We start from the raw sequence: 22,564 nt of genomic DNA, 5'->3' as shown, positions 1-22,564 counted from the left end.
CAATCCTTAGGCGCCAGTAGGTCTGGGAGCTACCTACTCATGGTCATCAAGTAGTTAATTTCTTCCATTTGGTGGTGGTTTTAGCAACTGTAAAACAACTCAAGAAATGTACATCAGATACTTTTATCTAGGTACTTCAGGGAGGAGCTAAAGCAGAGGATATGGGGGAGGGGTCTGTTCCGGGAAGGCCCCATAGGGTCCTGCTCAGTTACACAGGGGCCCTGAATAGTCAAAACAATCTCGAAAAAGATCACAGTTGGAGAACTCACATTTCCTGATTTCAAAAACTTACTACAAAGCTACAGTAATCAAAACAGTGTGGTACTGGCATAAGGACAGACATTCAGACCAACAGAACAGAACTGAAGGACATCGCTGGTGGCACAGTGGATAAGACTCCATGTTCCCAATGCAGGGGGCCCAGGTTTGACCCCAGTCAGGGAACTAGACACCACATGCATGCCACAACTAAAGAGCCCATGAGCCACAACTAAGGAGCCCTGGAGCCGCAACTAAGGAGCCCACTTGCCTCAACTAAAGGAGCCCACATGCCGCAACTAAGGAGCCTGAGAGCTGCAACTAAGGAGCCCACCTGCCGCAACTAAGACCCAGTGCAACCAAATAAATAAATAAATATAAAAAGGAACAGAATTGAGAGTCCAGAATTAAACCCTCACATATATGTTCTATTATTTTTTTTAATTTTTATTGGAGTATAGTTGATTTACAATGTTGTGTTAGTTTCTGCTGTACAGCAAAGTGAATCAGTTATATGTATATCCACTCTTTTTTAGATTCTTTCCCCATACAGGCCATTACAGAGTACTGAGTAGAGTTCCCTGTGCTACACTGTAGATCCTTATTAGTTATCTAGCTCTATTAATTTTTGACAAGGATGCCAGAATCATTCAATGGGAAAAAGCAGTCTTTTCGACAAATGGTCCTGGGAAAATTGTACATCCACATGCAATAGAATGAAGTTGGACCCTTACCCTATACCATTTTAAAAAACTCAAAATGGAACAGAGCTAAGTTCAAGAGTTAAGACTATAAAAATTCTCAGAAGAAAACAGGGCAAAACCTGCATGACCTTGGATTTGGCAACAGTTTCTCAAATATGGCACTGAAAGCACAGGCAACAGTAGAAAAAATAGATAAAATGGACTTCATGAATATTAAAAACTTCGTGCATCAAAGGACACAGTCAAGAGAGTAAAAAGACAACCAACTGAATGGGAAAAAATATCTGCAAATTATATATCTAGTAAGGGTTTAATATGTAGAATATATAACGAACTCCTTTAACTCAAAGACAAAGAGACAAACAACCCAACTCAGAATGTGTATAGCAGCTTTATTCAGAACTGCCAAAATTTGGAAGCAATCAAAATGTCCTTCAGGAGGTGAATGGATAAACAAACTGTGTACATTCAGACAACAGAATATTATTTGGTGCTAAAAAGAAATGAGCTATCAAAACACGACGAAATCTTAATTGCACATTACTAAATGAAAGAAGCCAATCTGAAAAGCTGCTGTATGATTCCAACCATACAACAGTCTTGAACGTCCAAACTATGAATACAGTTAAAAAAAAAAAATCAGTACTTGCCAGGAGTGGGGAAGGATTGAACAAACAGAGCACGTAGGATCTGAGGCAGTGAAACTACTCTATATGATACTCTAATGGTGGATACGTGTCATTATACATTGTTCAAACTCACAGAATGTACAACACCAAGAGTGACTCCGATGTAAACTGTGCCCTTTAGGTGATTATGGTGTGGCAACATAGGTTCATCAGTTATAACAAATGCCCGGCTCTGGTGGGGGATGTTGATAATGGGGGAGACTATGTGGGGGAGGGGGGGAGGGGTATACCTGAAATATCTGTCCTTCCTCTTAATTTTGCGCAAACCTAACACTGCTCTTAAAAAAAAAGTCTTTAAAGGATTTCCCTGGTGGTGCAGTGGTTAAGAATCCACCTGCCAATGCAGGGTACACGGGTTCGAGCCCTCCAGGAAGATCCCACATGCCGCAGAGCAACCAAGCCCGTGCGCCACAACTACTGAGCCTGTGCTCTAGAGCCTGCGAGCCACAACTACTGAGGCCGTGTGCCACAACTACTGAAGCCCATGCCCCTAGAGCCTATGCTCCACAACAAAGAGAAGCCACCACAATGAGAAGCCCGTGCACTGCAATGAAGAGTAGCCCCCGCTCTCCATAACCAGAGAAAGCTCGCGAGCAGCAATGAAGACCCAATGCAGCCAAAAATAAATAAATAAATATATAAATAAAATTTTAAAAAAAGGGGGGGGTTAAAGAACTTTAGACATTCCCCCAAAGATATACAAATGGCCAATAAAAACATGAAACAATGCTCAACATCCTTAATCATGAGGAAAATGCAAATCAAAACTACCATGAGATACCAATTCACATCTACTAGAATGGTTATAACTTAAAAAAAAAAAAGGAAAATAATTGTTGGTGAGGATGTGGAAAAACTGGAATCCTTGTGCACTGCTGGTGGGAATGTAAGATGGTGCAGCCACTGTGGAAATCAGTCTGGCAGTTCCTCAAAGAGTTAAACACAGAGTTACCATGTGATCCACAAATTCCACTTCTACATATATACCCCGAAAAACTGAAGATGGGGACTCAGGCAGATACCTGCATACCAACGCTCACAGCAGCATCACCCACAACAGCCAAAGGTGCAAACGACCCTAGCGCCCATCAACAGATGGATAAACAAAAAGTGGTGTACACTGGGACATCCCTGGCGGTCCAGGGGTTAAGACTCCACACTCCCACTGCAGAGTGCACGGGTTCGATCCCTGATCAGGAAACTAAGATCCTGCATGCTGCAAGGCGAGGCCAAAAAAAAAAAAAGGTGGTGTAGACATACAAAAGAAAATTATTCATCCATAAAAATGATGTTCTGATACATGGTATGATGTACATGAACCTTGAAAAAATCATGCTGAGTGAAATAAGCCAGATAAAAAAGGACAAATTTTATATGATTCATTTATGTGAAATATCTACAACAAGCAAATTCACTGACATAGAGAGTAGATTAGGGAGTACTAGGGGTCGGGGGACAGGAGAGCGGAGAGTTATTACTTCACGGCTACAGAATTTCTGTTTGAGTGATAAGTTTTGGAAATACAGTGATTGATGATGGCTGCAAAACATTTTGACTGTAATTAATGTCACTGAATTGTACACTTAAAAAGTACTATAGGGCTTCCCTGGTGGCACAGTGGTTGAGAATCTGCCTGCCAATGCAGGGGACACGGGTTCGAGCCCTGGTCTGGGAAGATCCCACATGCCACGGAGCAACTAGGCCCGTGAGCCACAATTACTGAGCCTGCACGTCTGGAGCCCGTGCTCTGCAACAAGAGAGGCCGCGATAGTGAGAGGCCCGCGCACCGCGATGAAGAGTGGCCCCCGCTCGCCGCAACTGGAGAAAGCCCTTGCACAGAAACGGAGACCCAACACAGCCAAAAATAAAGAAAGAAATAAAATTAAAAAAAAAAAAAAAACTTTAAAAAGTACTATAATGGCAAATTTTATGTCATATATATTTTACCACAATAAAAAAAATTGAAGCAAAATTTTTAAATTTTTTAAAAGAGAAACTTTAAAATTAGGAATTTTGAATAAACAAAATTTAAAAGAAAACACTAAGCTGAAAATTATTTGTCCCAGATGCAAAGGATTAATACACAGAATTCCTGCAATTCGACAAACATACTAAAACCTTATTAGATAGTAGACTGTAGAGACATAAACAGTCAATAAGTAAGTGAAAAAACCTTCAACTGCAAAAACAAAATTTTAAATGCAAATTACTATGGTCCGAAAGTTTGTGTCCCCCCAAATTCCTATGTCAAAACCTACCGCCCCAGACTTCCCTGGTGGCGCAGTGGCTAAGAGTCTGCCTGCCAATGCAGGGGACACGGGTTCAAGCCCTGGTTAGGGAAGATCCCACATGCCGCAAAGCAACTAAGCCCGTGAGCCACAAATACTGAAGCCCGCACACCTAGAGCCCGTGCTCCACAACAAGAGAAGGCACCACAATGAAAAGCCCACGCACCGCAACAAAGAGTAGCCCCCACTCACCACAACCAGAGAAAGCCCGCGTGCAGCAATGAAGACCCAACACAGCCAGAAAAAAAAAAAAAACCTACCCCCCCAAGGTGATGGTGTGGGGAGGTGGGGCCTCTGGGAGGGGACTAGACCACCAGGGCAGAGCCCTCACAAATGGGACTGGTGCCCCTTCTGCCATGCGAGGAACAGCCTGTGACTCGTGAGAAGAGGGCCCTCACCCAACTAGCACTGATCTCAGACCTCCAGCTTCCAGGACTGTGAGAAATAAATTTCTGTTGCTTATAAGCTCAGCTGTCTAGTATTTTGTTATACAACAGCCCAAATGGGACAAAGACACAAATCAAGCTGAGAACTTCTGCACCTATCAAACTGACAAGAATTTCTTTCTGCGTGTTGTTTCATGGACCCTCTGTTAGATATGGGCAAACAGCGTTCCAGAGAGCCCCGGAGTGAGACTAAGCATTTAACATGTGCACTTACTGAACTTTTACAACAGCCAGAAGGGAAGCGCTCTTTTTAGTGGTGAGGACGCTTGGACTAACTGTGTAGCTGGCCCAAGATCACCGCCCCTCCAGTCAGGGGCAGGGCTGGGGCTCTCCCCTTGGGCAGCGGGACCCCACAGGCTGGGTGCTGAAGTACGTGCCACTCAGAACCCCCTTTAAAAATGCTCAGCAACCTCCACGACAGCCAAGGACACGTGTGGGCACTTGTGCAGACAGCACCCGTAGGAGTATAAACTAGCACAACCTTTCTGGAGAATAATCTGACAACATATATAGCCCTACAGATGGTTTTTCCTTATACATAGTACAACCCTGATCCTAATGGAATATATAATACAGAATACTGTATCTTAAGATCAGAACCTAAAATAAATAAAGATGACTATATTGTACACCTATAACTTATAAAACATGGGCTATTGGATAGTTAGTAAAACTTATTTTCATGAAGAGTTTCAAGGCAACGACCAAATAATGATAAAATTATGACATCATTATGACATTAGCAACTGGCCCATTAAAGGGGGTGTGAGCACCCAGTTAGGGGTGGACACGCCCACTGGGAGAGAAGCCTGAAGAAGGTTCACCACTAGGCCCCTGTTCCTGAAGGGGAGGTGCCAAAAACTCACTAAACTGATTCTTCATAATGGGATTATGGGATTCTTTTCTTCCTTAGACCTTACATCTGAATTTTAAATGGAAAAATGTTATATAAAAACAAGTGTTTAAAGGGAATCAACCTGAACTGCCATGGTAACGATGAAGTGCCCCCGCCGTCACCCCCTGGGGTCTGGGCCTACCCACTCTCTGAACTGCAACCAGGGTGGATTTGCCACGTGGCTTCCCCAGGACCAGCAAGCACCCTACTGTAAAGGCCCACTTCCGGGGGCCACATCTTTATCAGCCTGGCCCTGCTTTCACTCCAGCTAGATGGACCCCAGGTGAGTTTGGGGAGAAGACCCCCTGCTGACCCAGCCCCTACAGAGCAGGAAGACCCGAGGCCCAGGTGTGGGGTACTAGTGGGGACCCTGGACAGAGTAGTTGCCAACTGCTTCCTTGACACTCTCCTCACGCCAACCCAGGGGACCAGGCCGTGTTCACAGGAAGGAAGCCAGAGAAGTAGGAAGAGGCAGCGTGAGCAGGGCAAGAGGAGCCCTGGCCATAGCCCTGTCTCCAGGCACAGCTTCCCCAGATGCTCCAGACACTGCCTGGAGCCTTGGCCCAGGCCACTGGGACTCTACCAGCCATCTCCACCCGGGGCTCAATGAGAAGTCGCCCGTTCCACAGGCTCTGCCGATGCGACGCCAGGGAGGTGCCTGCCAGACAGCCACCTACCCTTGGAGTCGGCCACTGAGCTCCCACGGTAGGCTGCCCAGCCTGACCGCTTAAAACTGTCCCGGTCGTTCTTATCATTTTTCAGAAGATCCACATCTTAACTATTCACCTATTTTATCAGTAGGAAACAAAATCTCAATTAGGAAAGTGCCAGGGGGCAGATGGTCTTGGGCATCCTTCCACTCAACACCTAATAGGTCCCCACAGTGGGCAAGGGCTGGGGTCAAAACTAGGCGGGACGCTGCCAGGTTTATAATTTTCGGCGTGCACTGAAACACTACAAAGCGTATCTTTCCTTAGTTATCCAAACGATTATAAAAATAAACTACAAATCCAATATTTGCTGTTCACGTTCCAGGGACTGTTAAAGAAGCATGACCTAGAACCAGTGTCCAGAAGGAAGCATCTCCGGTCAGCGTGCTCTCTGCTCGGCTCTGGCAAAGTGACCCATCTCTTCGTAACGAGAGATTTTACACCAGGCGGCGGCAGGGGTGGGGGGCGTGGGGGGAGGGGGTGAGGCACTGGGCAGGGGGGATCAAAGGAGGCGGCGGGGGGTGGGAAGAACAGGAAGGAACGGGGGTCACTGGCACAGAGGGTCTCTGTCGCAAGCCGGGGACACGGAAGGCACATGACGCCCAAGTAAGGCTGCCTCCGGCAAGCGGGCAGGAGCAGAGGCCAAGACGCACCCCTCCACGTCCAGCAAGAACCCAGTGACCTGACACGGGAAGAAGCAAGGTCCCCAAGAGACAAAACAGAGCGAGAGAAAGGCGAGAGGCTGGACAAGAGCCATGGCTAAGAGTTGAGAGGAAGTGGCAGGACAGGAGTGAGGACCTCAGGGCCGGGGCTGGACCTGCCGAGCCGAGGCTAAGGATGTGGGCCAGGTGTTGCCAGAAGCAGTTCTGGGAGGACAGGGAAACCGGGGTCAGTTTCCCCACTCAGCTGGAGTCAGCGCAGGACAAGCCTCTGGAGGGGGAGATGAAGAGCTGCAGAAAGAGCAGATGCGGAATCCAGAGGGCAGGGAGGCCACAGGAAGCCGCGGTGAAGAGGGGGCCCGAGCGCCCAAAGGAAGTCTGGGCGACAGGGAGTGGGGCGTGGGGGCAGATGCCCCAGAGAAATACTGGGGGCCACTAGGCAAAGGGACTTGAGACCAATGGGAGGCACAGACTGGAGGGTCCCAAGAATAAAACCTGGAACACAGGTGTCCAGAGGGTTAGAGACACAGACGCAAACCCAGGCAGGAGAGCAAAGAGAAGACATGGATGGAAACACCCGCTACCTCCCAAGAGAGGTCGGAGAAAGCAGCCCGTCTGGACAAACGCGGCCAGGCAGAGAGAAGCCAGGGAAGAGCAGGAGCACAGACACACATCCTTTCCGGGCCGGCCCCCACAGGCCTGGAAGGCTCGGACCCCAGAATGTCAGGAGACCAGAGCCCACATGGGCTCCCCTTCACGGCCCTGCCCTGTGAGCCTCCGCGACAGCCTCCTCGGGCACCTGCTGGCCGCCTAGAGTCAGAGCCGCCTTGGGAGCAGAGAGAGAAGCCCGCAGCACACACATCAGCGTAAAGAATAATCTGGTAAGAAGTGGAGGTGTTCAATACTCACAGGAACAATAAGCCCTTGCCAAGTCAATAAATTAGCTTCATCAACCTGGATGTTACGGAAGTTTTTCATCCCACATTTGCGGATTTCTTCAAGCTCCTGTTGATTGACAAAGCATAAAGGGGTGTCAAATAGGGGAAAGCACCACACGTTAGATCCCTCCTGACTCCCTCAAATTAAACCGAGTGCCGACACCGCCACCAAGGCCATCTCAGAGCGTGGCTGGATGCCCTGGCCTGGTTAAAAGGCCTGGAGCCGCGGTGGCCCCCTTGACCCGTACCCCAGACCAAGACAAGCACCCACCTCGGTGAACCCACAGCCCCAGTGGACGATCCCCTCCCCTATGGGCTGTCCCCACGCAGCAGGGGCACAGGCCAGGTGCTGTAGACCTGACTCCTTCCAACCCAGATCTATGAAGCGCTGCCTCCGTGTAAAGGTGAATGGAACTGGGGAAGAGAAGCAAACAAACCCACAGTTTTCCACCCAACGCCGGAGTGCAGTTTCAGAAGGGCTCTCCCTCCACAGGGCACATGACTGGGGCACGATGACCCAGGCTGGGGGTGGAGGGGGGGTGGGGGAGGATGGAAACCTTCACTAAGCCTAGGTTTCCTCTGCTGCAAAAGAAGGGCATTGAGACCCAAAGATGTAGACAAGGAGGGGAAACCATGCTATGAGCAAGAGAACGCCTTGCAAACATATGAGGGGTTGTTATCATACAAATGCCACTTCATCCAGAAAGCACGGCCGGCCAGGCGACAGCAGGGCCCTGTCTCGTCTCTAGCCTAGAATTGTCTATCACTTGTTTTTCAACCCTGCACTAGCCTGACACTTCCCACCGCTTCCCCGACAACTCGAGTGACCATCCAACAGGCGTTACGGCCCAAGCCACCCACTGCACACCCACCTGCCCACCTGGGTCCCCCATGCTCCTCCATCCTCAGAGCCTAGAGTGAGGCGCTCCCCTACCACACCCCGACCCGGCTCTCGTCCACGACACAACGGCGTCCTCCGCATCTCCTGGATGCCTCTCTCTGCGACCCCACAGCACCACCCAGCCCAGCCCTACCTCCTCCACGGGGCCCACAGGATGGCGTCCCACAGCCCGGGCTTCCTCCTCGCTGGTCCGGCCCACGCAGTCCTCTAGAACCAGGAAGCCCCTTCATGTTTGGTGCCGTGGCGCAGGATGGCACGGAGGCTCTGAACCAGCCCCCCCATCCTCTGCGCCCCACATTCCCATCAAACGGCTAGTGTACAAGGCACCTTGGGGGATACGAGATAAGGAAGGAGAGTCCCGAAAAAAGGGGGCTGAGCCGATGTTACAGGTGTGCCTGGCACGGGGCAGGATGAGGAGGACAGCACGTCAAGTGACCGCACAGAGGAGACAGGTGGGACACGCTGCTGCTTGGTGGCAGGGGCCAGGCTGAGTCTCTTCCCACAGGGAAGACTGCTGCTTGCCAGCCCTAGCTGCCCACCACAATCGTCGGCCTGGGCCCCAGGCCCAGAAACTCTGGTCTAGCAGGTGTAGGGTGGAGAGAAATGGGGATTTTTAGCAAGCTGCACAGTGAGAGGATGAGTTCCATTTCTAAACAATGCTCAGCTTCCATGAGGAAGATGCTAGTGGCCATGGCCCCAGCAGTGGGGGAAGGGGTTGCCTGGCCCCTCTTCCTGAGCCCGCAGGAGGGGAAGCATGGAACCTGAGAGACCACCTGACCTGCCAGCTGTCAGCTAGTCCTCCTACTAATAATGCCCAGGGCTCATCAGAAAGGCTCCCCTGGGGATTATGAAGCCTGGGCAGATTCAGGAAGGGGAAGAAACAAATCTCACACCCACACTCCCACTCTGGTCCACTCCCCAAACAAAACGTAAGCTCCAAAAGAGGAGGCGCACGGCAGGGGTCAGGAAGCCCAGGAGCCCATGGTCACACGCAAATACAGTATCTGCTTAGTGATCCGGTGAGTGATCAGATGGGAAGCAGGGGATTGGAGAGGGGCGAGGCTCTGGGGTAAACAGGGCTCTCTATGTGCTGTGACCTTCCGGGCCTTGGCTCAAAGCACTAGAGTAAGATTCTTGTCTAGAAACAGAAGAGACCACGTCCCACAGCGCTGAGTCCTACCAAGCTAAAAAATGTTTAAACCAAATACAGACAGGAAAAAATTCCAAATAGAATTGTGAAATTAGACAGTCAAAAAAGAAGAAACAGGGACTTCCCTGGTGGTCCAGTGGTTAAGACTCCATGCTACCACTGCAGGGGGCACGGGTTCAATCCCTGGTCGGGAAGATCCTGCATCCTGCATGCTGTGCAGCAAGGCCAAAAAATTAAAAAAAAAAAAAAAAAAAAGTAAGAAAGAAGAAACAACAGAGAATAGATTCAATATTCATAGGACAAAATAAATTTTAAAATAATCTATAAATATACTTTACAGCTTCAGAAATCCACACACTAACAACACGAGGTACGGGTAATAAACACAAGAAAGTACATTTCAAAGGAAATTACAAAAACGTGGCAGGTAGGACTGTCCACCGTAACACGGCAGTGAGAAACAACCTTGCTCAAGAAACAGGGAGGAGGAGTGGGCGTGTTGGCAGGGGTGCAGGGCGGGCAACTATCATGCTCTGATATCAAGAGACACAGGAAGAAAGACGGGAGCCGCTCGGTGTGAGGAGGACAGCACCCCTACCCCCCACCCTGCCCACCCCACCCGCAGGAGAAAACAGTGATACTGTGACAGCAGAGCTAGGAGGCTTGGGAAACCCAGAGCACGGTTACCGGGTAAGCTCAAGTCACCTCGCTGTCAAGTGACGCTCAGCAAAGATGACGAGGCAGGCGCCTTTGCACAGTTCTAACCAACAAGAAGTGGGTATGAGGCAGAAGTAAGAGAAACCAAGACAAACAAGCCGGCCATCTGGTCCTGTCATCTCCAGGGAATGCCAGGCAGCCCCTGGGAGTTCTCAACAGGGCGGCACTAAGCCCTGCCCACTAGATGCCAGGCCTGTGACACTGCTCCGCCCAGCTTCCCAACGCCCTCCAGAGCCGAGCTGCTGAGAACCACTGACACTCTTGGGGGCCGGGACGCTGAAAGTCCTGAGTTGCACAAGACAGTCCCGCAGACATGAACCGTTCAGCCCGAAATGCCAATCACGCTTCCACCGAGAACAAGCTGAAGACCGACTCAAGTCATTCAGAGAAGAGACGGGGGTTTCCCTGGTGGCACAGCGGTTAAGAATCCGCCTGCCAATGCAGGGGGCACGGGTTCGAACCCTGATCTGGGAAGATCCCACATGCCGCGGAGCAACTAAGCCTGTGCGCCACAACTACTGAGTCTGCGCTCTAGAGCCCACGAGCCACAACTACTGAAGCCCACGTGCCTAGAGCCTGTGCTCTGCAACAAGAGAAGCCATCACAATGAGAAGCCCGCGGACCACAACCAAGAGAAAGCCCACGTGCAGCAACAAAGACCCAATGCAGCCAAAAATAAATAAATTAAATAAATTTATAGAAAAAAAAAATAGACGGGTTCATCTGAAGGCCTGACAAACCCTCCAGTGTGACTGCAGCCTGTAACTGAAGATGGAGAACGGGGGAAGGAATGGCAAGGAGGCCACATCGATTCAGAGTTGGAACATCTGACGGATGGTGGGAGAAAGAGGGGCCCAGCTCCAGAACAGAGTTGGGAAGACCAAAGCCAAGAACCACAGGGACTGACAAAACATGCCTCACAAAGCTCTGTGACAGTTCTGCGAGAGCAGTCGGGTCAGCTGCTTCAGGTGGATGGGATGATGCTGACAGGCCGAGAGAGACACCGGGGAAGGAGAACCAGACACTCACATGTCCCCCTCCTGGTGGGGAGCGGGCTTCCTGGGCAGGGTGAGTGGCGAGGGAGAGAGAGGGCTGCACTCCTCAAAGCCCAGAGGGGGACCTCAGCACGTCGCCGACACTCCAGGCCAAAGCGTGGCATCGGGCACAAGCGACCACTGCCCGACAGCCCCGCGGGCACCAGCAGGGGACATGGCCCGGCCCCAGCAGGAGACTCGCTGGTCCCTGAGCAGAGACGGGGAGCAGGACACATTATACACAGCACACCCTCGTCTCACAATGCAGTGTACACATCTGAGCTGGGGAAGAATTAAAGTCTCTGTTTCTTTCCTTCTTTGATATTCGACTGTTTACAATCTCCCTGGGTAATCCTCACACACTGAGAAGCCCTCAGGGGCCAGTGGTTCCTAATCAGTGTGAGGCCATGGTCCTCTTTAAGAAATCCAGACATACTATGTGTAAAACAGATAACCAACAAAGACCTATTGTATAACACAGGGAACTATACTCAGTATTTTATAAAAACCTATAAGAGAAAAGAATCTGGAAAAGAACATATATATATGTGTATGTATAACTGCATCACTGTGCTGTACACCTGAAACACAAAACGGTAAATCAACCATACTTCAACAACAAAAAAGAAAAATGAAAAATGAAATCCAGACAGACGTACAGAGGAAAAATCAGCTGTCTGAGTCACGGCTGCTTCAGATGTCAAATCAATGCTATGGACGGCAAGTGTCAAGGTAGGGGACGCTGGTACAGTTTTAAAAAAAGGCATACTTAACATCATGGTGTAATTTCCTATTTGCTAAATGGAAAAAGGCACAATGCGCCCCTAAAGAACTACAGAAAATAGAGCTGAAGGTCTTCCTGGCTGTTGAAGCTGGGTTAAGAGAGCGGAGTTGCTCTGGGGACCTGCGGGGGTGTGGGGGAGGCCTACAGCAGAGGCCAACAGCTTCACGGGAGAGGCTGACACCAGCCCTGAGGGAGGGGGAGGATGGACCCTGGGGCGGAGAGGAGAATAGGTGTCCCCGTGGGAGATGCAAGCAGAGCAGTAGAAGGAAGGAACCCCTGGGTGGTTAGGGAAGCAACAGGAACAGAGCTTGGCTGGAAAGGCTACTAATTCTGGCGACTCGGCCAGGGTGTGGGTCCCAGGCGCAGGGGGGAGTGAGGGGAGCCTGACTCCCATGGACCCACAGACTGAGAACCTCCAGAGAGCACCAGGCACCTGGGCCAGGGGTCCCAGGCCACAGTGAGGGGCACCCCTCCTTGAGAACAACCCAGCCTTCCAGCAAAGAAGAGACCAAGTCCCTGACTAACTCAGTGTCACTTCCACATCTGCAAACAAGCTCCCACCAGAGCAAAGGCCTCCCACCGGGCCAGGCACACAGAAGCAAGGCGAGGAGTCCCTCTGACAGCAACAAGTCTGCACCGACAGAAACCCGGAAACCGGTCTGAACTTTTCTTAGAAGGTGCATGCTGTCTGTGACTTATATTGCTTATTCTACTGTTGAACCTTCTCTGCTGAACCTTCCTATGGGCGATAAAAGCAGAATATTTCAATCCCCAACCATTCTCTTCAACATTTATTTTATATATAATACACAGAGACAATATTTTGATTTGGCAGGTGGTTGCTTCAACAAATCATCAGTGGACCAGGAAGAGCAGAGGACTCTGGTGTCAGACAGGCCCGGGCTCAACCCAGCCCCACCCTTCACACCACCTGAAGCTCGAGTCTAGGAGTCTAGTCTTACGGTAGGAAGCTTACTCCACAGGGCCCTGCTGAGAATTACAAGAAATACTGGATGGTGCTGAAGCTGGCAGGAGGTACTCAATTACGGTTCAGTTCATTCCCCTCCACAACTGTGTCACCACACTTCTTAAAATCTAAGAGTGTCAGGGCATCAACGTACATACTCCATCTGTTCTATATAACAGGACATACACATGATATGACATTGGTGTTGACAGCCTATGACCAGAGCTCACGGGGCCTTAAATGAGAAATAAAGATGTTTACAGTTGTTAGCACAAAGCTTTCAGAAATGACTTGACCCAATTAAAAAGACAAAGAAGCATAAGACAGGGGCCTGCCAATGGCGCATCACACTCCCCTCCACAGGGCATTGTCACCTTCAAAATCCCAACAAAACAGAACAGGAGGAGGCATGCTAGGGAAGATGCGGGCCTTTGTGCAAGAGGCGCACACCCCACGTAGCCACGTGAACAGCAGGAGCCAGACCCCGAGTGAGAAGCAGAGACCAGAGCCTCACGATGCCCTTGAGGGGGGCCAGGCCGACCGGTCAGCTTTATGTGACAGGAGGGAAGGCTGGAGAGAGGCTGAGAAGGGCCCAGTCACAGACAGACCTTGGACAGGCTAGGGCCAGGACTAGAGCCCGAGCCAGAGCCATTGTTCCGTGTCCAGCCACAGAGCGGTGGGCAAGGGGGGCGGGGGCTCCCATTCCCTGGTCAGGATCCTGGGGGCTGGCGGCCCTGGAACTGCACTTTCCCAGACTCTCGATGACAAAAGGACGCACACACGCAGCCTTCACCTGAGCCCTCCATTTACGGCGAGTCACCCCGCGACTGTTTCTTCTGTGCCAGGAACACTTCTAGGCTCTCCCATCCAGGCAAAATGAAACCCAGCAGGTAGAGCCCAACGTTCAAGGGAAAGTACGAGATCCCTGTCAAATACCAGCCACGCAACTGGTGGGACGTTAATAATTTGAAAGAGCTACTTCCTGCTTGTGGGACTGTATCAAAGTGACTAATTTTGACAGAAATGCACTTTCCAAGCTTGCACAAAGGAACCAGTGGCAATGACGCTCAATTATGACCTTAATGTAATTCAATACACTGTAAATCTAAACATAAGGCTTCAAAGCTCCAGGACATGAGTCTCTTATTTCAGTGACTGCTCAGTCAAGGGGCCCCCACCACCACGTCTCCACAGCGAGCCAGTGGCGTGCCAGCTATGTCACACTCAGTTACTGCCACGATGGACACCCTCAGCGATGGTCCTCACTCTATGAGGGAGTGTCACTGTCCCTTTGGAGTAATCAGGACACTGAGGCTCAGGGCGAGGACACAGATGAGCCCGCGGCAGAGATGAGGATCTGAACCAGGTCTTGGAGAACTCAGCCACAGCATGCTGCTCCAGGGAGCAGGCCGCCCACGCACAGTCATGCTAACAGGACACGGCTGCAGGGGACACTCAGCGCTGCCCACACGCTCTGGCCCACTCTGCACGGTGGCCTCACTCCGGGATGCGCGTGTGCCTCCAACTGAACGGGGGTAGGCCTGGCACTCTGACCTGCATCACACACTCTGGAGTTCAGTACCCCGGGATGGGGACGGGGACAGTCAGGTGGACCACGCAGCGGATCCACCTGTAAAGTGGCTTTCCTGTGCTGAGTTTCCCAATGATTGGCACGTGGGGTGGGCGGGGGGTGGGGGCGCACACATTTACAGACCATCTCAGGAAGGGCTCAGGGGCCATCTGACTTCGGAGCTACAGCCACTGCCCAGCCCGCTCAGACAGGGAGCACCAGCAGAAGCACTGGACCTGATGCCAGTCCCTGCTTTGGCTGCACATGTGTCCACTGGGCCAGGGGCTGTCCGGCACACTTCACCCCTTTGCTGAACTCGCTAGTGAGAAGCAGAAACAAAATCTGGCAAGATAAGGAGTACGGAAAACTCCAACTGATACAGGCCTGGAACTGTTCAAAACAGCACAAACCCCACCACCACCTAACCTGAGATGAACTCTACTCTCCATCCCATCCCTTCTTACAAGCCCAAGGCAGCCGTGTGAAAAGCAGGAGAGAAACCCTGAGAGCAGGGAGCACCTGGCTGGCCCCACCCGTGGGTGGTGGCCGGTGGGTGGTGGCCGGGCCTCAGCCTCCCGCCTGCCAGGGCCCTGCAGCTCTGGACGCTAGAGACTGCGGCCAGGGCCTGGAGGAGCTGGAGCAGGAGACCAAAGGCACAGCGTCCTTGACGGGACCCTCAGCCCAGCTCAGCAGCCTCATTGGCCCACACACTCAGCACAGGAAAACACACGGGTGAGATTCTGAGACACTGATTTTGAATTCAAGAGCTGTGTCATTTTGCTGGAAAAAGTAAACATCTTTAAACAAAGACACATTCGCACAGCTGTCTCAGGAAACCTCTCACTAACCCTAAGGAACAGGTGACTTCAAGAGGCGGGAGGGCGTGTGGAGAGGGGGACTTCCTGTCCTCCCTGCCCCAACCCACGACCCCCAAGGGCAGCACCATCTCCTCCAATCCCTCCCTCCCTCCCTCCCTCCCACCAGGCCACTCTCCTGGCTCCCGTGCTGACACCCACACTTAGTACATGCCAGGAGCTCTTCTGAGTGCTTGATATGTAGTAACTCAGTCTTCACACAGATGACATGACTAATGCACAGAGAGGTTAAGCAACTTGCCTGGGTTCACTCAACCAAGACGCGGCAGGTCAGGACACACGCTCCAGCACCTGAGCTCTTAATCGCTCTGCAGTATTCCACTCTCAATAGCTCTGCCCTGAATGGAAGACCCTTCCCTCCCCCTTTCTCCCGGGCGAGGGTGAGACTCACCCAAGCCCTCGAGAACACACAGGATGAGTCCGGACAGGAGACACATGCCAGCAGAGCCCTCACCAGCGAGTGGCCGCTTCTGGACGCCACACCTGGGGCTCCATTGGATCCTCAACTGAAAGGCACAGCGTCTCTCTGCCACCTGTCCTGAAACCCACCCGCGCTGGCCTCGTGAGGCCCCTCGTGGAGAGGCAGCTCTGCCAGCGGCCGAGCCGAGGGAGGGAGGGCGGGCTTGTCCTGGAAGGCCAGGCGCGCTGGGCACGCTGAGGAGGGTAAAACCAGGTCAGTTCCCAGTGCTTCTGGAAAGCGCCACAGGGGTGGCCTCCCTAAAATTCAAGGAGGGGACCGAGCAAGGTCAGAAGCACATGGCCAGGGGTTACTACATCTGTTCTGAAGGATGAAAGCTCCTTACCCTCACCAGCTGCCCGGTCAGCTACTAAAGCCCTGCTCAGAGTGAAGGGCCAGACCAAGTTCGGCCTCCTCCCGCCAGAGGGGCTTACCTGCCCCTCCTCACTCCTCAGCTGGCAGGCGTCCAGCACACACGGGCAGCCCAGGACCTTTGTTCTAGGCTGGGCCGTTCTTCTCCCTCCTTCAGCTCCTTGAGGGCACAGCCCAGAGGAGACCCCCCCATGGAGCTGAGTCAAGGAGTCGCCCTGGTGCAGAGACGAGTCGGGTGGCCACCAGAGACCAGGGAGTGCAGAGCTCGCGGGCCCAGGGGATCCCAGGGCAAGCGGGGGAGATGAGACTGACGAGCCCAACCCCGGACAGGACACGCTGAGGAGTGCGGGTCCTGCCCTACTGAACCTGGATCTGGTTTCTGGGGGCAAGGCCTGGGCGTGAGCACTTCTCTGCAATGCACTGCCGCTTAGGGATGACATGGGAGTGAGGAGCTGACTGGGGACAAGCACAAAGAACCCACTGAGCGATCCCAGGCAGGTGTCCACCACAACAGGGACGGCCTGCATGAAGGGCATGGCAGCGGAGATGCAGAAAAGACAGGCGGAAGGGAGATAAAGGCCTAGTTCAGCAGAATCTGGCAAGTGGCTCAATGTGGAAGGAAGGGGAGAGGCAGGTTCCCCCAGGTTCTTCCTTGGTGATGGAATAGACAAGTGGCCCATTAACTAAGGGAGGCAAGACAGACGTGGGGGGCTTCCCTGGTGGCGCAGTGGTTGAGAATCTGCCTGCCAATGCAGGGGACACGGGTTCGAGCCCTGGTCTGGGAAGATCCCACATGCCGCGGGGCAGCTGGGCCCGTGAGCCACAACTACTGAGCCTGCGCGTCTGGAGCCTGTGCTCTGCAACAAGAGAGGCCGCGATGGTGAGAGGCCCGCGCACCGCGATGAAGAGTGGTCCCCACTTGCCGCAACTAGAGAAAGCCCTCGCACAGAAACGAAGACCCAACACAGTCATAAATAAATAAATAAATAAATAAATAAATAAATAAATAAATAAATAAAAGAACGAAAAAAAAAAAAAGACAGACGTGGGGGCACAGGCGGGGCTCAGACCCGGAGGCCTGCAGGTCCTGCGCCATTCAAAGGAAACTCCTGAGGAGGGGTGGGGGGGGGTGGGGGGGTGGGGGTGGGGGGGATGACCAGAGTCCAGGCCCAGGAGGGATGGCTTTGTGGTTCTAACTAAGCTTTAATTCCCATTTAATTGCATCAAAGAAAAGAGAAGTTATCTCTTGAACATTTAGTGATACTTTCCAAGAGTGAGAATACTTTCAAGTGACCTGATGTAATAAAACACTAAATCAACAGCCTCTTAACTTAGAGTTGTAGCAAAATCAGAATAGGTCTAAGTACCCTGAGACAAGTGTTTTTGTTCTCGTGTACACCTCAAGAAAAGGTTCCAATATTGCAATAATGAGCATACTCTCTTTCCCAGGGCCTGTCCCAATTATCTCTTAAGAAGAAACATTTACAAAGAATATCATTAAGGGAGGCTAAAATAGTCCCAACTCACTGCCATGCATGAATTTAGGGTAAAAAATGCTGTGCTTTCCTCAAGTCCCAAAAACCCAGTGGATTCAGAACACTGACACCATCTGTAAAACTCCCCTCACACACAACACACCCACCAGACACACTCACCGTTCCCTGTGTTCATTACCCAACCTCAGGGAGTACTACATCTGCACTCAAGAGCAAACTAGTTCACTGCCTAGTACAATGAATTCCAAGGAATGAACTGTTATTTAGCAACTCCTCCTACTCATTCACATGTGATTATGGGCTGAAAGTACACCAATATGGAGCTCTGAGTGAGCAGTATTTAAATAGCATTAACAGGTTGCTACAAATCTCAATTCCTTATCTCAAGAGTTATGCCATAACTAATAAAATGTCACTCCTCTTTTAAATCTACAAATTTCCCCACTGAGAAAAGCCCTTCTGGGAAGATACCCAGCTGGAGAGCCCTTCCAGGAGATGTGTGCAATTGAGAGGCTAAAAAGAAATGAACAGACTGCAATCAATTTCCCTCAGCCACACCTACAGGTTTCACTTTTGTAGCTATTTCCCCTCCTGACTGAAGCAATGGTTACAATCTGGTGGTTGCCATCAATGCTGAATTAGCTGCTTGCAAATTAAAATGTATTTAATGTTTTATTAACATTGTAATTCCTAAAAAGTGTTCTGAAAAAGGCTAATCCTTTTGGCAATTGCTTTTTAAATTAAAGACTTTATCATATTCACTTTGCCTAAAATAACTTCTCAGGCTGATATATGCAAATCACTCTACTTTTAATAACGTATTTTACACTATCTGCAGATAGTCCACTGTTACAAAGAAATCTTTGACTCCAAGTGTCTCAGAAAATGGTTTTTGAGGAAATTTCCAGTTCTTTAAGATGCAATCCATTTGATTATTTAACATGTTTACTTTTCACCACTGAAAATCCCTTTTATTATCCAGCCCATGTACTGATCAACCTGATTCAATAAATTTTTTTTAAAATTAACCAGGCCTAAACACTGACTCTCAGAGCCAATGATTACCATCTTGTATCGAGCATCCCCTACTAAACTGAAAGAATCTCCAGCCAAGAGTCAGGAATCAACATACTCCTCCGTGCATCCTCGGAATAAGAAAGGAGGCCATGTGACAAGGGGCGTGGAACTTGGGATATGGAGCCAGGGAGATGTAGCATCTCATCTCTCCCCAGGATGGTCTGCTAAGCCTCACAACCTTCTGGTTGGTAAAATAAAGATGACAACACACTACCTTTAAGAATTATTGAAAACATAAAAAAAACTTACGTAAACGATCTAGCACTTAACAAGTACTCAGTTAATGTTACATATTTTTTCCTAAGCTCTAATTTTTTTGAAACACAAAAATAATTGAAAAACCATAGTAACTCCCCTCTCAGACCCCTGGGAGCCTGGGAGCCCCAAACTGGGTCAACTGGCCTAGACTAAGGGACACCAGGATGAATTAGGTCAAGATCCCTGCCCCTGAGGAACTCAGACCCTGGTAGGAAAGGCAAGTCTAACACAAATCCGATTGTGACAAGTGCTCAAAAAGAAACATAAAGAAAGTGCTGTGGTCACACAAAGGCGGAAACAACTCATTCTGATGGGGGGGGTGAGGCCTCAGAGTAGCTGGCCTCGGAGTTGAACCCAGGACTTCCCTGGAAGGGGATGAAAGGCGAGGGGAAGGCAGCTTTTCTCAGGGAGAGCAAACAGCGTGTGCAAAGGCCACCTAAGGGCCAGGGGCTCTCGGGTCAGACAGAACTAGTCACATCACAGCTCACTTTCTCCCTAGCTAGAAAACTGGGGCAAGCCAGCGATTCTCCCTGCATTCCATTTTCTCACCTACAAAATGGGAATAATAGGGTCTACTTCACAGGGAGGATTACACACCATCATGAACATGAAGTACGGAGCTGCACAAAGTCAAGTCTAAGGAAAATGGCAGTTACGGTGATTAGGTGCAAGAGTGAGAGCGAACCAAGGAGCAGGAGGTGTGGCTGAACAGATTACTTTCCAGCAGCCTAAGGGTGTTGCTGCCAGGAAGTTAGGATTAACTTCCGAGGACAATAAAATCACGGAGGTTAGGACAGGCGCATGAAAGGATTAAATATCTGCTTTAGAAAAAGAACTGTGGTGGCCAAGAAGGCGAGTCAGAGAAGGAGAGAACTCAGAAAGGCACCTGAGAGGTGAGGGTATGGATTCAAGTAATCTCGGTAAGGTTAGAGAAGAAATCAGGAACTCAAGAAACCTTTAAAGTAAAATCCGAAAGGCATCAAGGATGACTGCCTCTGGGAAGTAGAGTAGGGAAATAAATGAATAACAGTCTTCCCCTCCGGACGACTGTGTGGACGGTGGTGTCACTGACAGAGAAGAGAGAAGTCTGGACTCTGCTGACTCTTCTTTTGTGCCCACTTCCAATCGTCTTATGAAGTTCAAAGTCGTGTCTAGTCCTTAGGGAACAAAAGAAAGGAACCGTTCCCAGGGAGGGAGGGCCCGGAGGCTGGGACTCCAAACTCAACGTCTGGCTCTCCGGAGCACTGCTCTGCCCAAGAGGAACCCCAGCCCTTTATCTCCCCCCAGGAAACCAGCTCCTGGGCCCTTTTGATTTTTGGCCCGGTGCAGCCCTGCAGCACCACCGGCAGGGCGGCCGACTCGCAAACCTAGGCGAGATCGGCTTCGGGGGACGCCGGCAAACACACTCGAGAAAGGACTGGGCCCGGGTGGCATCTGTGCTCCTCACCCGGGGAGCCAGCGAGCAAGAATGCACCCCGCCGCGTTCAAGATACAAAGTACCAAGTTATTTTTATAAACTTTGGTCGGTTTTGACTCCCACCCCCACCCCCAAAATGGTACTTTGCTCCAGCAGGGCCCGGAGCGCGGATGACGAGGACCGGGCAGGAGGCCCGCGCCGCGGCCGGCCGCCCCCCGCCCTCCCGCTCCCCTGCAGCCCGGGGCCGAACTTGCCGCTGTGTGACTCTGCAGTCGCAGCGACAGTGTGCCGGCAGTCGCAGCGACAGTCTGCCGGCCCCCGCGCACCCCGATCGCCCGCGGCAGCCCGGCCTAACTTTCGCCCGCCGGCCCGCGCCCCGAGCCCCCCGCCCGGCCCGGCGGCTTCCAGCCCGGTGTGCTATGGCCCAGGGCGGGGCAGCTCCGCGGCGCGGGCTCGACGCTCGGGCCTCCCGCGGGCGCCCGGTGGGCCCCCCGCTGCCTCCGCCGCCGCGCGGAGGGAGCCCGCGGACCGGGCGGGGCAGCCGGACGGACGACGAAGGGCCGGGGCGGCGCGGCCTGGCGCTCCCTCCTGGGCTGCGGCCTAGCGGCCGCCTTAGTCCCCTCATCGCACGGCCCTGGGCGGCGGCACCACGCGGGGCAGGGGGCGGCGGCGGCGCCCCGAGGGGTCCGGGCGGCCGCGCGGCCCCGGCCGCCGCCGCTCCCCGTCCGCCCGCCGGCGCCGGAGAATGGTCTTTACCTTCATCAGCCTCCTGCTGGCCGCCATCTTCGCTCTGGTGCTGCTGCTGGCCCAGAATGCATCGCGGCGGCCGGCGCCGGAGCCCCCGCACTTCCTGGAGCGGGGGGGGGGGGCGGCGGCGCGGGCGGGCGAGGCGCCTACTGTGTGCGGGCGCGGTGTGGGCACGGCGCTGGGGCGCAGGGACCGGCGGGGACCCTGCCTTTGCGGGGCGCCCAGTGCGGTGGCATTGGGAAACAGGGCCTGGCACATAGTAGGTGCACAGTGATACTGGCCGCGGGAGATGGGTGAAGGGGCAGGATTATTTCAGGCACCAATCAGCGCCGAGGTGATGGGAAAGTGACTGTGGGAACCTGCTTTTCTCATGGGCGGGGGCGGGGGCGGGGGCGGGGGTTAGGGAGCCTCACTGAGGAAATAGTGTAATTATAGCTAACACTCACCACAAACAGCCCCATTTCGCAGGAAACAGAAGCATAGTGGAGGCCAAGGGTTTGCCCAAGGTCATGCAACCCACAAGGAGCAGAGCCTGATTCTGTTCCAGACGGGGCTGCTGGCTCCACAGCCACCACCGGGACCTGAAGGGTGGGGAGGAGCAGCTCTGAGGACGGAAGAGCAAGCCCATGGTCAGATGCATGCGTCTAAGGAGAAGACTGGTTGGAGAATGGAGGATGAGGTAGGTAGGGGGTAAGAAGGGGAGCAGGGCCATGTACAAGCTGTTTGTGGCCATCCAGGCAAAGAGGTGATGGTGGTTTGGACCTCGGTGGCAGTGCAGGCAAAGTGGAGGGTGCAGCTTCAGATCATTCAGGCCTTGTGAAGGAGTTTTTCTCCATTCTAAGAGCAGTTGGTTTCCCACTAGAAGACAGAGGAAAAGAGCACTGGAGATGGATAGCCTGGAATAGAGCCGGCCTCCCACCCAGAGACCTGAGAGCCCAGGCTTAACACGGGGAGAGAGTGGGGGAGAAACTAGATGATAAGCCTCATGCAATGAGGACCCTGCCTGTCCTTTATCTCCCCCCAGGGCTGTCACACAGTGGGTGCTCCTAAACATTTGGCAAATGTGGGACTTCCCTGGCGGTCCAGTGGTTAAGACTCCCCGTTTCCACTGCAGGGGGCGCAGGTTCGATCCCTGGTTGGGGAACTAAGATCCTG

At 52.1% G+C, this 22,564-nt stretch overlaps 1 protein-coding gene across 1 annotated transcript in view; it reads right to left on the bottom strand.

Moving 5' to 3' along the window:
• Positions 1 to 21,565, bottom strand: part of UBE2L3 (ubiquitin conjugating enzyme E2 L3) — a 44,312-nt gene extending 22,747 nt beyond the window's left edge. Inside the window, exons 1-2 of the mRNA XM_057526978.1 lie at positions 21,419 to 21,565; positions 7,559 to 7,654 (exon numbers count right to left, since the gene is read on the bottom strand). Coding sequence (XP_057382961.1) covers positions 7,559 to 7,654; positions 21,419 to 21,445 — 123 coding nt within the window. The 5' untranslated portion in view covers positions 21,446 to 21,565. The remainder of the gene's footprint in view (positions 1 to 7,558; positions 7,655 to 21,418) is intronic.
• Between the last annotated feature and the right edge of the window lie 999 nt (positions 21,566 to 22,564).

The sequence above is a fragment of the Balaenoptera acutorostrata genome, chromosome 13 (genome assembly GCF_949987535.1).
Source record: "Balaenoptera acutorostrata chromosome 13, mBalAcu1.1, whole genome shotgun sequence".
Classification (NCBI taxonomy): Eukaryota; Metazoa; Chordata; class Mammalia; order Artiodactyla; family Balaenopteridae; genus Balaenoptera; species Balaenoptera acutorostrata.
The sequence above is the reverse complement of the archived record's forward strand: the minus strand, read 5'-3'. Positions and strand labels throughout refer to the sequence as shown.